The sequence below is a fragment of the Gracilinanus agilis genome, chromosome 5 (assembly GCF_016433145.1).
Source record: "Gracilinanus agilis isolate LMUSP501 chromosome 5, AgileGrace, whole genome shotgun sequence".
NCBI classification, from domain to species: Eukaryota; Metazoa; Chordata; class Mammalia; order Didelphimorphia; family Didelphidae; genus Gracilinanus; species Gracilinanus agilis.
Window position 1 is genome coordinate 270,928,768 of NC_058134.1, and position 14,063 is coordinate 270,942,830.

Below are 14,063 nucleotides of genomic sequence, written 5' to 3' on the forward strand. Positions count from 1 at the left end.
GTCATGCAAAAGTGCAATGAGCTACCTGTGGAGGCAGAGGCTTCCCCTCATGGAAGGTCTTCAAGCAAATACAGCATGACCACCTTTCAGGTATGTTATAGGGAAGATTTCTTCTTCAGGCACAGGCTGATCGGATGACCTCTAAGGAGTCTCTTCCAACTCAGATTCTACAAACTCATGTGAGATGGCTGCTAAAAATGCTAATGTAATCTTGGGCTGCATTTATAGAAGCAAAATCATTAGAGCATGATGGTTTTGGCCACAGAGGTAGACCCAGGAATGATGGAGGAAAGCTGAAAAGAGGCAAATTTAAGCACTGGGACAGAAATTTATTAGCCAAGACACCAAAAAATAAAACAAAGTCTCCAAACCAAAAGGAAATAAGTTAATTGAGAGAGGAATCCAGCCTCCCAGTAAGGCCAGCCTCTGGTTAGTACCAGAAGACCTTGAGCCTTGAGAGGAGACCCCTTATGTAGCTAGTTATACAGAGGTGATTGTCCATTACATAACACTATCCAACTCAAGTAATCTGTCCAGTGTTTCTTTATTCCATATTCTGGTCCCTACAATGGCCAGTCATGCCATTGGTGTAACCTCAGCCTTTAGTCAGCATCAAGATGGGCTGTGCTAAACAGTTATGAGGCAGGAACCTGAGGATTGGGCCTAGGTCTTTTTTTCTTTTGTAAGAAAAGCACAGAACCACACGAGAGCAGACGGGAAGGATTTACAGCTTAGCTAGAAATGAATATGGTCACAAGCTTAAACCATTGTGTGGGGGAGGTGGAATATCAGAATGGAATAGCTATATAGTATTACAGAATTATAGAATATATAAAATATAACATCACAATCATAAGGGGTATGGGATTTCACATTCACAGCATAAAAGAAAATTTTATAACAATGAGAGGTATCCCAAATTGGAACTGAGCTGTCTTGGTTCCCCTTACTTAAGGTATTAAAGGAAATATTAGATGATAATTACCACTAGGGGTAGGCTAAGGGTTGGAGTGGATAAAAGACTTCCTTTCTAATTATATTCCATTATTGTAAGCTGTTTGTTTAAAATCCCAACAATTTCTTTCTGGTATTTTAAAAATGGATTTTAACTAGATCTATATTATATATATTACATAATATATATGAATAAGACGTTAGCAATTATGTGGTATAATACATGATTCTACCATAGAAACAGTCACATAACACTCTTTTCTAAAGAAATGTTTTAAAAATCTGTTTATCCATTTATTCAAGATTCATGTCCTAATCCTAGACTAGCTTTTCCCAACATGTTTTTGGGGTTACCTTCTCTTACACCATCAAAGATATAAGATATATCTAAGCTGCCTACGAGATATAAACTTAGTTGTATATTTGCCTAAAGAAACATAAAGTTCCAGAGGTAAGTGTACATTTGGGGAGGAGGAAAAGAACCTTACAATGTATTCTAAATCCTTTCCTCAAAACAGTTTTTGAATGCCATTTTTGACACTGCCTTCAAGCACAGCTTAAGGTCACTCCTTTGTTTCACCTACTAAAAGCAGCATTACCCACAGGCTGATCATCTTCTTGACTCACCAGTCCTGGCTCCAAGAGATTTTGTGGCTCTTTTAAAATTATCCAACCACGAAGAAATTAGCAATTATGTTAGACACTCAGAAGAACATACAACAGATCCTCAAAGCAGTACCCAAAGAAAAGCTCCTGGCATAGTTTGGGAGAAGTATATGGCCTCAACAGTTGGATCATTTTTTTAAAGGAAGCAACACTCCTGTGGTATAACAATTCTCATATGTCTATTTTAAAACCCTATAGTTCACACCTTCACATAATTTGTAATTTTCTGTGCTAATCCAATAACTAAACCATTGATCATCAAAGATAGCCAAACATTGACCATAATTATGCTAGCAATTAAGCCATGATCTTAAAAATATGAAAAAGTTCAAATAAAGCTTAAAAAGTCACTGCTGTGTGACATTCGTTGTTATTCCAGATTCTGTAAAATCCAAAAATTCCACTTAAAACTTGGTCAATTTCATCTTCATAGTGTGATATATATTTCCTCATTGAAGATAAAAATATATTGTAATCATTTTATTCAACCAGAAATTAAGTTCCTTCACTTCCGGCAGTTTTGAAAAGCTGCTTGGGAGTCAAGTTTTTCAGTGTCATATTTTGAAATCTGGCAGATACAAGTGGAGACGTTTCTTCCACCTGTCAAAAAGAAAATAATGTTAATGCCACAAAAGTTAAACCAACTTTCCATATTTATTAGAAATTTTATTTCCCCCCTCCTTCCCCTTAAGCAGTTTCCTTTCTGTCAGCCTAAACAACTAAAAGAAATTAAACAATTTTAGAGTTGTGGGCTAAAACTAATAACTACAAGCCAAGGTATAGGTTTTTGTATGGCTTAACAGAGTGACCACGGATATAATCATTCATGACCTCCAAACTCTTTATTTCTCATGCAACTCCAATCAAACAATTTCTAAACGTATACCTCTAATTTGTGAATATATTCATAAATAAAATCTGTGCTATATAAAATATACACAAAAAAATAGAAGTGCAGGATGTGAAAAACATAAAAACCAATTAATTGAGTTATTTATAAATAATAGTATCAAAAAAAAACTTTTTACTCACTAAAGTGCCAATAATAATGTTTGGTGAAAGCAATGTGATTCACATACTTCATTATTTTAGAAAAATCTCTCTCTATCCTGGGAGAAAGGGCACACTTATAAATAATAACTGCTTTTTAAGTAACTACTTTAACTACTTTAACTAATTCAATCAAAGAAACTTGTTATCCCAAAAAGTGAGTGCCTTTACTCTTTAGATATATTGATAAATAAACAATGCGATAATCAAATATGGCCAGAATAGTCAGGGAATGTGATAGCTAGACAGCAATAATCCTGTTTCTATGCATGATATTCACTATAAACAATGGAAGAGTAAAAGTAAATGGGCTCCGATTTCAACTTTGGTGAAAGTTTTTTTTTTTGCTATCAAGTCAGTCCTTTTAGTGGTTCTGCCTAATGGATGCTATCTGATCTTAATTCCCTCTTCACATTGGGATTTTTTAGTTGCGTTTTCATATCCCCAATCCTTGGCTCCCTACTCACCCATTCCCTTGTTTGTAGTATCCTCAAACCAATGCCATCAAATACCTCTTTCATACCTCCCACCAAGCTCTCTGCAGTGCATACTCCACAGGTAACAAACTAGCTTTCACTTTAATCCTCCTCCTTCCATCTTGTTGCCCTGTGATGGTGACACTCTCCCTAGAATAGGCTCTACTTTCACTCATATTCCCACCCCAGAGTGAGGGAGCTGAAATACTCCTTCCTCCCTCTCCTGGGATCACTCAGTAATCTCTATTCTTGAGTTTCATTCAATCCATGTCTATCACCCAACCAATACTGTCTGGTGATTTCTAGAAACTTTTCCTTCATTCCCCAGAATTCGGTTCCTTTCTAATCTCTCCCCTTCTCAACTTCTGCCCTCATAACATAAGTGTTGATATTCCCTCAATACTCTAACCTCACAGTTCCTTACTTAACTACCTAGAGGCAGTGAAATAGTGAGAGTGGAGTGTTGGGCATGGGATCAGAAGATCCAAGTTCAAATATGGTCTCAGGTGTTTATTAGCTTAGCAATTCACTTGTCTGCCTCCGTTTCCACAACTGTAAAAAGGAGCTATTAGAGAAAGCACCACCTTGCCAGATCGTTAAGGATCCAATGAGATGATAGTTGTAATGAGCACAGTGCCGTCAATAATAAATGCTAGTTTCATTTTCTTCCCTACTATGACTTGTTCCTCAACCCTATTCTCACCTCTACGCAGAGATGCTCATACCTGTGGATCTTGCCATCATTTGCAATTTAACTCTACACCATGTTCAAGTCCCTTGTCCCTTTATCCTACTGAAGATCATGCCCTGCCAATTGTTAGTACTAAATTACTCCCATTGTCTGCTGCCTTTGCTCTTATATTGCTAAATGATAAAGAAAAATCACAAAACAGTGCTAAGTGGTTCCACTAAAAAGTTTATGCTATAAAACTTCTACTAGGCCCTCACCTTAGCATAGCAACCCCTTTAACTTTCTTAATGGATTCACTGTCTCATTCACCACAGTAGTTTTTCTGAACTTGCCATGGCTTTTCCCCTGCTCAGCAGAGAAACTTGTCTCATTTCTCTGGAGAAGTGGGGCCATACTTCAAAGGCCCCCTTTTCTCCCCTAGTCTCATCTCAAAGCACTAAGATACTTCCTCCACTCTACTTTTCACAAGTCTCACAAGAGAGGATCCTTCTCTGCCAAACCGAAGAGATCCCATTCTCCAAGATAGCCCTCCCCATCCCACATTTCCCTGTGTCCCAACTTCCTACAGGCATGCCTGTGTCTTCCTGGTCTAAAAGAGCCTCACTGTGTGCATTGCACTAGCTAGCATCCCTGGGCAGGTCTCTACTTTTTCTGGCTATGCTACCTACAAAAGCTAAATGATGTCTCTACTGATTTTTCTCTCATTCCTTTGAACCCTATAGGAAAGACACTACTCTTTCCTGGTTCTCCTCCATTGCTATAGTATCCCTTCTCACAGCTTCTTTGCAAGATCTTTATTCAGTTCACCCCCACTAATCATGAATGTCCATAAGGCCCACTCTTTGGTCATCACCTCCCTCCCTCTATACAGTTTCACATCTCATCAGTTCTCTTGAACACAAATATGTCTACGCAAACGATTCCCTGATTTATCTGTACAGCCTGAACCTCTCTCCTTACTTCCAAGCTTTATTCTCCACCTGCTTATTCAATGGTCACAGTTCTGGAGAACAAGGTCCATCACATTTAAGGATGGACTAGCAGAGATAGAAAGGCATCCTCAAAGCCAGTTTAAGTCTTCCTAGCTTCAAGGTTAACTCAATTAGCCACTATTCAACACCACCTCTGAGCAGAATAAAACTCAAAGCCAAAATCCCTATTGTTCAGGTACCATCAATTGATGATGTGAGGATAATGAAGATATCTGGGTTTCTGAAATCCCATTTTGCCATCTAGACAAATTCCAGAGCATAAGAAACAAGACAGTTTCAGAAAAGCCCTTAACCTTTGAGATTGGCTCATCTGTTCCATATGGCAGGTTATAAAAGTGACATCTTGGTTACAGAAAAAGGACAGGTATTTCAATAGAAAATGTATATTTGCATGGAAAAGAAAAGAATAGGAAAGGAAGTAGACTTTATCCACTTTTCTTATTATATTTTGCTGCCTTTAGGTGGAAGTAATGATTCAGGATGTCTACAGAACTTCAAAGAAATTATATGCAGTTGCTAACAAGAAAAAGACAAATTGAGCAAGTGATCTTTTCAGATCCTTTCCATTTTTAAGAGGATTAAATTGGGGCAGCTGGGTAGCTCAGTGGAGTGAGAGCCAGGCCTGGAGACAGGAGGTCCTAGGTTCAAATCCGGCCTCAGACACTTCCCAGCTGTGTGACCTTGGGCAAGTCACTTGACCCCCATTGCCTACCCTTACCAATCTTCCACCAAGGAACTAATACACAGACGTTAAGGGTTAAAAGAAAAAAGAGGATTAAATTGTTTTAAGAAAATAATATGGCAAATTAATGTAGTTAGAATTAGAAGGGAAACAATTAACTAGGAAAATATTTTTACTGCAAGTAACTCAAATGATTGTCTGATGTCCAAGATATATTTAAGAACAAGAAATTCTCTAAGACTGGTCAAATGATAAAATACAATGAAAAAATAATTGCTCCAACTCACTAATAAAGAAAAACACAAATTAAAGCAACTCGGGTTTCAACCTCAAATTCACCAAACCGCAAAGATCAGAAAAGGAAATGACAATTGTTGGCAGAGGTATAAGTTGATTAAACCATTCTGGAAAGCAATTTGGCGCTCAATACCCCTAAGGTCATATACTTTGAATACCCTATCTAAGGATGCATTAAAAAGATAAAAAAAAAAAAAAAAAAAAAAAAAAAAAAAAAAGACTTGGGTGTAGAAAAGTACTTAGGTACTACTTTCTCTTATAGCAAAGACCTGGAAACAAAGTAGGTATCCATCCACTGAGGAAGGACTGAACAAATTAAGGCAAACGAATGTTATAGAATATTATTGCAGGCTCAGATATGAGGAAAGGAATGCACTCAGAGAAGCCTAGGAAGTATTATAAGAACTAATTCAGAGTGAAGTGAGGCAGAGCTAGAATAACTGATAAACATAAGACCATAAAATAAAAGCATTTTCGAAGACTAAGAGCTCTAATCAGGGCTGTAATCAACCACGGCTCCAGAAGAGTGATGAGCTGTCATGCTTCCAGCCGTTTACAGAGTAGAGGAGAGATGCGATCAGAGCCTCATGTTAGTGGCTGAATGAAGAACAAAGGAGAGTGGAGAGAGCTGAATCCAGCCATGAGGTGATGACAGCCTGTGTCTGAGAGGTGATGGTAGCACCAGAGAAGAGAAAGGGATGCCTTGGAGAGATGTCAGAAAGGGGAAATCAACAGGCCTCAGTAACAGTTGGGAGGGGTGGAGGTGGGGGGGTGAAGAAGTCAGGATGCCCTCCACAAGAATAAGCAAGGTAGGGAAAGACAATAAATTGTTTTGTATACATTGAGTGGTCTAATGAAATTATATGTAAATATAATAAATAAAAACAAGAACAAAACAAGGAAGAAAAGATCACACCTTTTTTCTTTTATGACCCAATCTGATCATTTCACTGATATAGAGAACTCTCTAGTGTGAAAACTCCCTCTCCAGATGCAGTGTGCAAGTTTGTTGTTCATAGCCAGCCTCAGAGTGTTTGTCGCCTTCAGCTATCTCCCAGGGCCCAGTAAGTCAGGAGTTGTGCCCATGGGCCCTGCCACCTGTGCCAAGGAAATTTACCTTCCCCTCCCTTTCTGGGGTCAAGCAGGAGACATTATCTCCTGTTGACTATCTGCATACCTGGCATAACCCTGAACTTGATCTGGAGGTGAGGATTATGTGAAGTGTCACAAAGATAGAATGGCAGCTGGAAAAAGGCAACAATAAGAGTCAAGAGTTCACAAGAGGGGGCAGGGAGAATGTCCCCTGGGTGGCCCAGACAAAATTGAAAGCCATAGTTAGCTTTTTTGTATGTGTGTGAGTTAATGGGTGGAGAAAAAGTTTGATGAACTGAGACAAGAGCAGATTTTGCTCTCTTTTCTTCCGTGTTTGTTGCTGGCTGGACTTCCCCTGTGAGTGTGGCTTGTGGGGCCTAATGGTGGCCAAAGAAATGAAGGTTAAATGGAGCAAACAGGAAAGTAGCCTATATATATGTATGTATGTATGTATCCTATTTTTCCATCTTTTTCTCTTATTTTTGATTTAATAAAATTACACACCACCTGCACAGTCAGTCTGTGCCAAAGGCAGGACCTGAATCCAAAGCTGCTCCTCCATTCACTCCACTGTGCTGACTCTTCCTATTGCAGGAAATGTGCATTTAGAAAAGCACCAACATTAGCAAAAACACTGAAGTCGGGCAGCAGGACTCTTACCAGAAGTAACTTGTTTGGACTTTCACAGTCATTTGTAGTCCTTCTCTTTGCTCCTCTTAACTCCAATGGATCTCCCTCCATCTCAGTTTCCTCAAATGAAACCAGTTTCTCTCCTCCGCTAGTAATTAATGTCACATCCTTATCTTCAGAGCCACGAATTTCAAGAAAGGTGCTTCCAACAGTTCCAGATAGGAGCAGCTCTGAGGGAGGTGCTGTAGGTTGGGTGCTATAGCCCTTACTTTCTCCATGGCTTGTGGAAGGGGATGATGCCTCCTTTGGAAAGGCATAGCTATCAGCAAACTCCCTTTGCAAAAAATGTTTTAAACGAGTTCTTCTGGGAAGACTGTTTTGCCTCACTGCTTTCCGGAGCTGGGACTCTTCTGCTATGACATACACCTGGGAGCGACCCCGGGTTATAGCCGTGTAAACATGCTGCCAGTGCTGTCGACCAGCTTTTCCAGTGACATAAACCACTGTGTCCTCTTCTGATCCCTGAAATAAAATTTCCAATTAAAAGTTACAGTAGAAAGGATTTTCAGGTAAATCTGGGGTCCAAGAAAAACCAAAAAATCAATGTCACTTCATTCCTTTCTAAAACTTCACTGGGTTAATTTTATGAATTTGAAAATAATTGGGGTATGGAGATTGGCCCTATGATTTAATGAAGAAACTCCCTTTATCAATGAAGGCCACTGCCTCATTGCCAATTTATCTTTTTAGAGCTGCCAAAAGCTCTGAGAAGTTAATTGACTTAACCAATGTCACAAAGCTAATGACCCAGAGGCGAGACTTGAATTCAGGACTTCTTGTCTCTGAGGCCAGCTCTTTATCAAGAAAAGTTAGTTTAGAAGAGATATGAAATAAAATCAGCAAGTAGCCTGGGAAATGTGGAAAACTTCATCTTCTAAAAGGTATAAAAATGATCCAAGACATTTCTGAGGGACCTATGAAAAAGAACACTATCCACATCCAGAGAAAGAACTGTGGGAGCAGAAACACAGAAGAAAAACAACTGCTTGATCACATGGATCAATGGGGATATGATTGGGGATGGAGACTCTAAACGATCACCGTAGTATTAATACAAATAATATGGAAAGAGGTTTTGATCAATGACACATGTAAAATCCAGTGGAACTGCGCATTGGCTATGGGAGGGAGGTGGGAGGCAGGAAGAGAAAGAACATGAATCATGTAACCATGGAAAAATGTTCTTAATAAAAAAATAAATATGCAAACTAAAATAAATAAATAAATGGATGAATGAATGAATAAAAGGTAACAAAGCTAAAGCATCAGAGATAACATCTGTGGTCAGTCTGGGATTTCAGAACTGAGAGATTATAAGAGAAGCATGAGACAGAGAAGTGACCTAAGAGAGGTCTGGACTTATGAAGGCCAGGTCAGAGAACAAACATGAAGAGGTTAGAAACTTGGATGAGATTGAGGAAAATTTGCAGCTTCAGATTCAATTTTCTGATTCGGTAAAAGATGAAGGAGATTCAGAGGTTTCTGAAGGGACCTAAGGGAGAATGCCATAAGCAAGAGAAGGCAAGTAAGGAAAAGTCAATTAATTAAACTGATGAGCAGAATCAATGGTTAGACTAGACTGGTGGGCGGGAGCCTGGTTCAGGCAGGAGGAAGTTAAAGAGTGTGGCTGTCGGATTACTAAGAGGGGAGAATGAGCTGTTGAGGCCTACTATGTGCTGGGCACTGGATGAGCAGTGAGGTGTCCACAAAGGGCAACAAAGGATCCCAGTTCAAGAAGCTCCCAGTCTAAAGGCAGGAGACAACAGGAAAAACATGTGCCAACAAGATATATGCGAGATAATTGAGAGTGAGTGTATAAGAGTGAGGTGGGAGAAAAGGAGCGAGGTGAGAAAGGGGGTGAATGCCAAACAGAACATTTGCACTGGATCCTGGAGGCTGCAGGAAGCAGCCACTGAAGTTTATTGACTTGAATTTTGGAAAATCATTTTGGTGGCTGAATGAAGGAATGGAGGGGGGAGAGAACTGAGGCAGGCAGACCATCAGCAGAAGGAAGACACTAATAGCAAAGGCCAGGGATTGACTAAAAGAGAAAAAACATCAGCTTTTTTTTTAAGACTAAAAATATCCATCAGCACAGCAAAAGGGGAGATTTTTGCATTAAGCATAAGAAATTGCATTTCTGCCATTATATTCCAAAGAGAGGTCAGCTTCCCTTGTAGAAAAGCGAATACAGGATTCCTCCTCATGCTCTAGATTAGTAGGACATAAATGTTTCAAGATTTTTTTAAGGTTTAAAAAAAAAAAAAAGGAAGAAAAACCAAAAAGCAAGAGAGGCTACAATCAAGTGGAAGAGGAAAAAAAACTGGCCTTTGCCAGAAAATGGGAGAGTAAAAGATCACCCGGAGGGAGGCCAGGGAAAGCCAATAAATACTTGGAGCTGAAAGACAAACTCTAAGGCTTTTCCTGAACAGGAAGGAGCTGAAGAGATTGAAGAGGAAGCACTAACTCGTCCTTCAGGAATGACAAAGTAGGGCCCCAAAGAAGGATGAAAAAGCAGCAAAAGAGCTGGTGATTCCCTGCTTGGGTGTTGAGATAGCCATCTGTTAACCTAAGCACAAGAGGGCTATCTGGCTTCCTCTTCACATGCCCAAGAAATAACAGAGAACCTCCCAGGCCTTAGAAAAGCTTCCCTTGGACACAAATGAGATTACCAGGATAGGAAAGGGAAAGAACTGGACCTGTGACTAGCATACAGGGAAAGCCCTGAATAGGCAAACTCCCTACACCAGTGCAATAGGGTCAGTATCCTCTCTGCAACAAAGAGAGCTGCCTCACACTGAGGTGAAGGTCTTGTCCAGACTCACTAAGACAACATGGGTCAAGGGCAGAGCTGGAAGTTCAGTCTTTCTGACTCTCAGGCTGCTTTCTGTCAACCTATCCTCCAATGCAGGACAAATCAAAAAAAGTAATGACATTTTAATCAAGAAGCTGAAGGCCATAGAGACAGAGGCTGTGTTCTCTTCACAGTTTCCCTAGAGGAGATGGGGAGGGGGTGGGGTAGGGGGAATAGCTATCTTTTACATAGAAAGTGGTATCTAAGAATGGGATTTGGGTTTCCAAATCACAGCTTAAATACAAGGATAACAGACTCCTGGCCAGAGAAAAAATACACATTTAACAAAGCCTGAAAAGAAGGCATGTGCTGGGGAGTGTTGCAAATCTAATCAAATGGGCGGCCTGAACTGAAACTGAATGCCCAGTTCTCCTATTCCTACTCCAACAAAACCTACAAATCATATTAGCCTGAATAATGATTAAGAAATCAAATGAGAAGATATAATAAAACTGACTTTATCCACCTCAGAAGCCCACAACCAATAAGAAAAGGGACTGTCGGTGCCTCCAGCTAGCAAACAAGAAGGTAGTCTTTCAGAATGACTAGAGAATACCCAAAGATACTTGTAACCTAAAAAACCCTAAATCTGATGGCAGGTGGGGCATAAGGCTATCCCAAGAAAACTCCAAGGTAGCCAGAAACCCAGATGGGCCACAGAAATGGCAGTGATCAGTCCTCCATGGCAGCATTCAATCAAGAACACTCCAGATCCATGTTCTTAACACTGTGTCCTCAGAAATTAAAGGTGGCCCCAAAGACTATGCACCAGCACTCTAACCCTCAAAGATCCAGGAGTGCCTACTCTTAGGGAGTGGAGATCAGCATAAGAAACCAGCAGACCACAGGGAAACCAAGGAGAGGCAACCACTCCACCCAAAAATGAAACAGGAGGCAGAGCCTAGTCCTGGTTCAAAACTCTAATTCAGGAACTAAGGCTGGGGAATACAAAACAACAACAACAGCAGCAAAAAATACAGATCAATATAAATAGATCTAAAGATGCCTTAAATTGGACCTAAAAGAATACTCCCAAACAACTGCAGGCAGAGATTCCAAGGAAAATATGGATTTTCTACAAGGACTAATACCTAAAAGAAATGAAGCAACTGAAGAAATTAAAAAATGAAATAACAATATTGGAGGTAAGAATTGGAAGGTGACTAAATAGGTTAAACAGAAAATAGTAAACCTTATGTAATAAATAGATTTCCTGAAAATGTTAATATTTCAAGCCAAACTGAGACAGTAAGAAATAAGAAATAATAAAACAAAAAAAAATTTAACACAGGAAAATGTAAGGTATCTTATTTGGATCAGTTCCCCATATATCTTAGAAATGAGACCAATAGCAGAGAAACATGATGCAAAGAGGTTTCGAAGTCCCTTGCTTCCTTTCCAACAACAATCCTCACCAATTACAACTATTGGTGTAGTTTGTGCAAATATTTCCTAATTTTATGTAATCAAAATGATCAATTTTATCTTCTGTGATCTTCTCTATCCTTTGTCTATGAAGTCTTTCTTTATCCATAGATTTAAAAGGTATTTTCTTCATTGTTCCTCTAATTTGTTTATGATGTCACTTTTTATGACTAAGTCTATTTGGTGCTTATCTTGATACAGTTTGAGATATGGGTCTACACAGAAAGAAGAATTTAAATAGCTTTTAATCATTTATAAGGATTCCTCTACAATAGTTTAATAAGTTGTAACTGTGTGATTTAAATAAGATATAATGGTTAGAGCAGTAATATTAAAAGCCTCTGCAAAATCTTGAAATTGGCTATATATATCTCCTTATCTTGCCACATAATCTGGAGGTGGTGACATAAGGAAACCAGGCCAAGTCACCCAAGAAAAGAAGAAGGGAGAAAGAGGGAGTGCCCTGTTCATCACCCTGGGTCAGAATCCTGTTGAAAACACCTTGCCCTGCTCATAACTGCTGCTCATTTGGTTAAAAAGAACTGAGATGCTGCCTATGTTTTATAAAATTTAAGACTCAGGGTTTTAGGGTTTCAAACCAAACTGACTTTTGTAATCTGCAACTCCTATGAAAAAGCCAACTTTGCTCAGATCTCTGCTCAGTTGCTTTTTTTAAAACATCATCTAGTTTCTAACAGATTGCTTTCCATTTTCTGCAAATTTTTCTTAAATAGGTAATTTCCTACAACAAAAGCTGGGATCTCTGGGTTTATCAGACCTTAATTTGTTCCACTGAATGACTTCTCTATTTCTTAACAATGAGGATTACTGCTTTTGTAATATAGTTTGAGATCTGAAACTGCTAGGCCCCCTTTCTTCCCACTCTTTTCCATTAGTTCCCTTGAAATTCTTCACATTTTGATCCTCCAGATGAATTCATTATTCTTTTTCTAGCTCTTTAAAACAATCTTTTGCTAGTTTGATTTCCATGTTACTGAATAAGTAAATTAGATAGCATTGACATTTTTGTCATATTGCTCAGTCCACCTATGAGCAACTGATGTTTCTCCACTCATCCACATCTGGTTTTATTTCTATAAGGAGTAGTTTGGAGCTGTAATAATATGCTTGCCTTGGTAGGCCAGTCTGCATTACTTTAAAATGGAATCTATTTCCCTGCTCTTGGTAACTGTTGGTAACATACAGAACTGGTGATCATTTATGTGGATTTATCTTAGATCCTGCAACTTTGCTGAAATTAATAGTTCTAATTAATTTCAGTTGGTTCTCTCAGAATCTCGAAGTAAACCATTACATCAATTGCAAAAAGTGGCCATTTTGTTTTATCTCTGTCTATGTGTCTTCCTTCAATTTCTTTTTCCTCCCATATCACTATAGCTGCCATTTTTAGTACTACATCAAATAATAGAAAATAGATATTTTGTTTTACCCATAATCTTACTTGAAAGATTACAAAAACTTATTCTTATTACCTCTGGCTCTTAGTTTTAGATAGGTATTATTTAACATATTAAAGAAAGGTCCATTTATTCCTGTTTTTTGGTGTTTTAATAGAAATGGATGCTAAATTTTGTCAAAAGTGCTTCTGTATCTATTGACAAAATCATGAGATATTTTGTTGTTATTAATATGGTATTTTATGTTTATACTCTTTCTAATGTTGAACCAATCTTGCATTACTGTTTTAAATCCAAATGGTCATTGCATATGATCCCTCTGATACGCTGTTGTAGCTTCTTTCCTAATATCTTCACATTTTCTACATCAATGTCCCCTTAGGGATATCAGTTTATAGGTTTTTTTTCCCCCTTCGTTTTTTCTTCTCCTTGGTTTAATTATCAAGACCACATTTTTAATCATAGAACTAATTTGGCTTGATTCCATCATTTCTTCTTTCTGTTTGTATAATTCAAGAATTAATTGTTCTTTGAATGTTTGATACAATTTAATTGTAAATCCATCTGGCTTTAGAGTGTTTTAAAGAAATTTTAAAGAGTTCATTTGGTGCCTACCCAATTTATTTTTTTGGGACTGGGTTATTTGAGATCTCTTTTTTATGATGTTAATATGAACATTTTGTAATTTTTTAATTCTTCAATATATGGAGAAAGCAGGTGGCTCAGTGAACAGTGAACAGAGAGCCAGGCCAGGAGACAGGAGGACCTGGGTTCAA

General features: G+C 38.5%; 1 protein-coding gene across 1 annotated transcript in view; it reads right to left on the reverse strand.

Annotated features, from left to right (window-relative positions):
* Window positions 1-2,115: 2,115 nt before the first annotated feature.
* The window catches only part of HELB (DNA helicase B), a 42,065-nt gene continuing 30,117 nt past the window's right edge, over window positions 2,116-14,063 (reverse strand). Inside the window, exons 11-12 of the mRNA XM_044679205.1 lie at window positions 7,561-8,052; window positions 2,116-2,220 (exon numbers count right to left, since the gene is read on the reverse strand). Coding sequence (XP_044535140.1) covers window positions 2,116-2,220; window positions 7,561-8,052 — 597 coding nt within the window. The remainder of the gene's footprint in view (window positions 2,221-7,560; window positions 8,053-14,063) is intronic.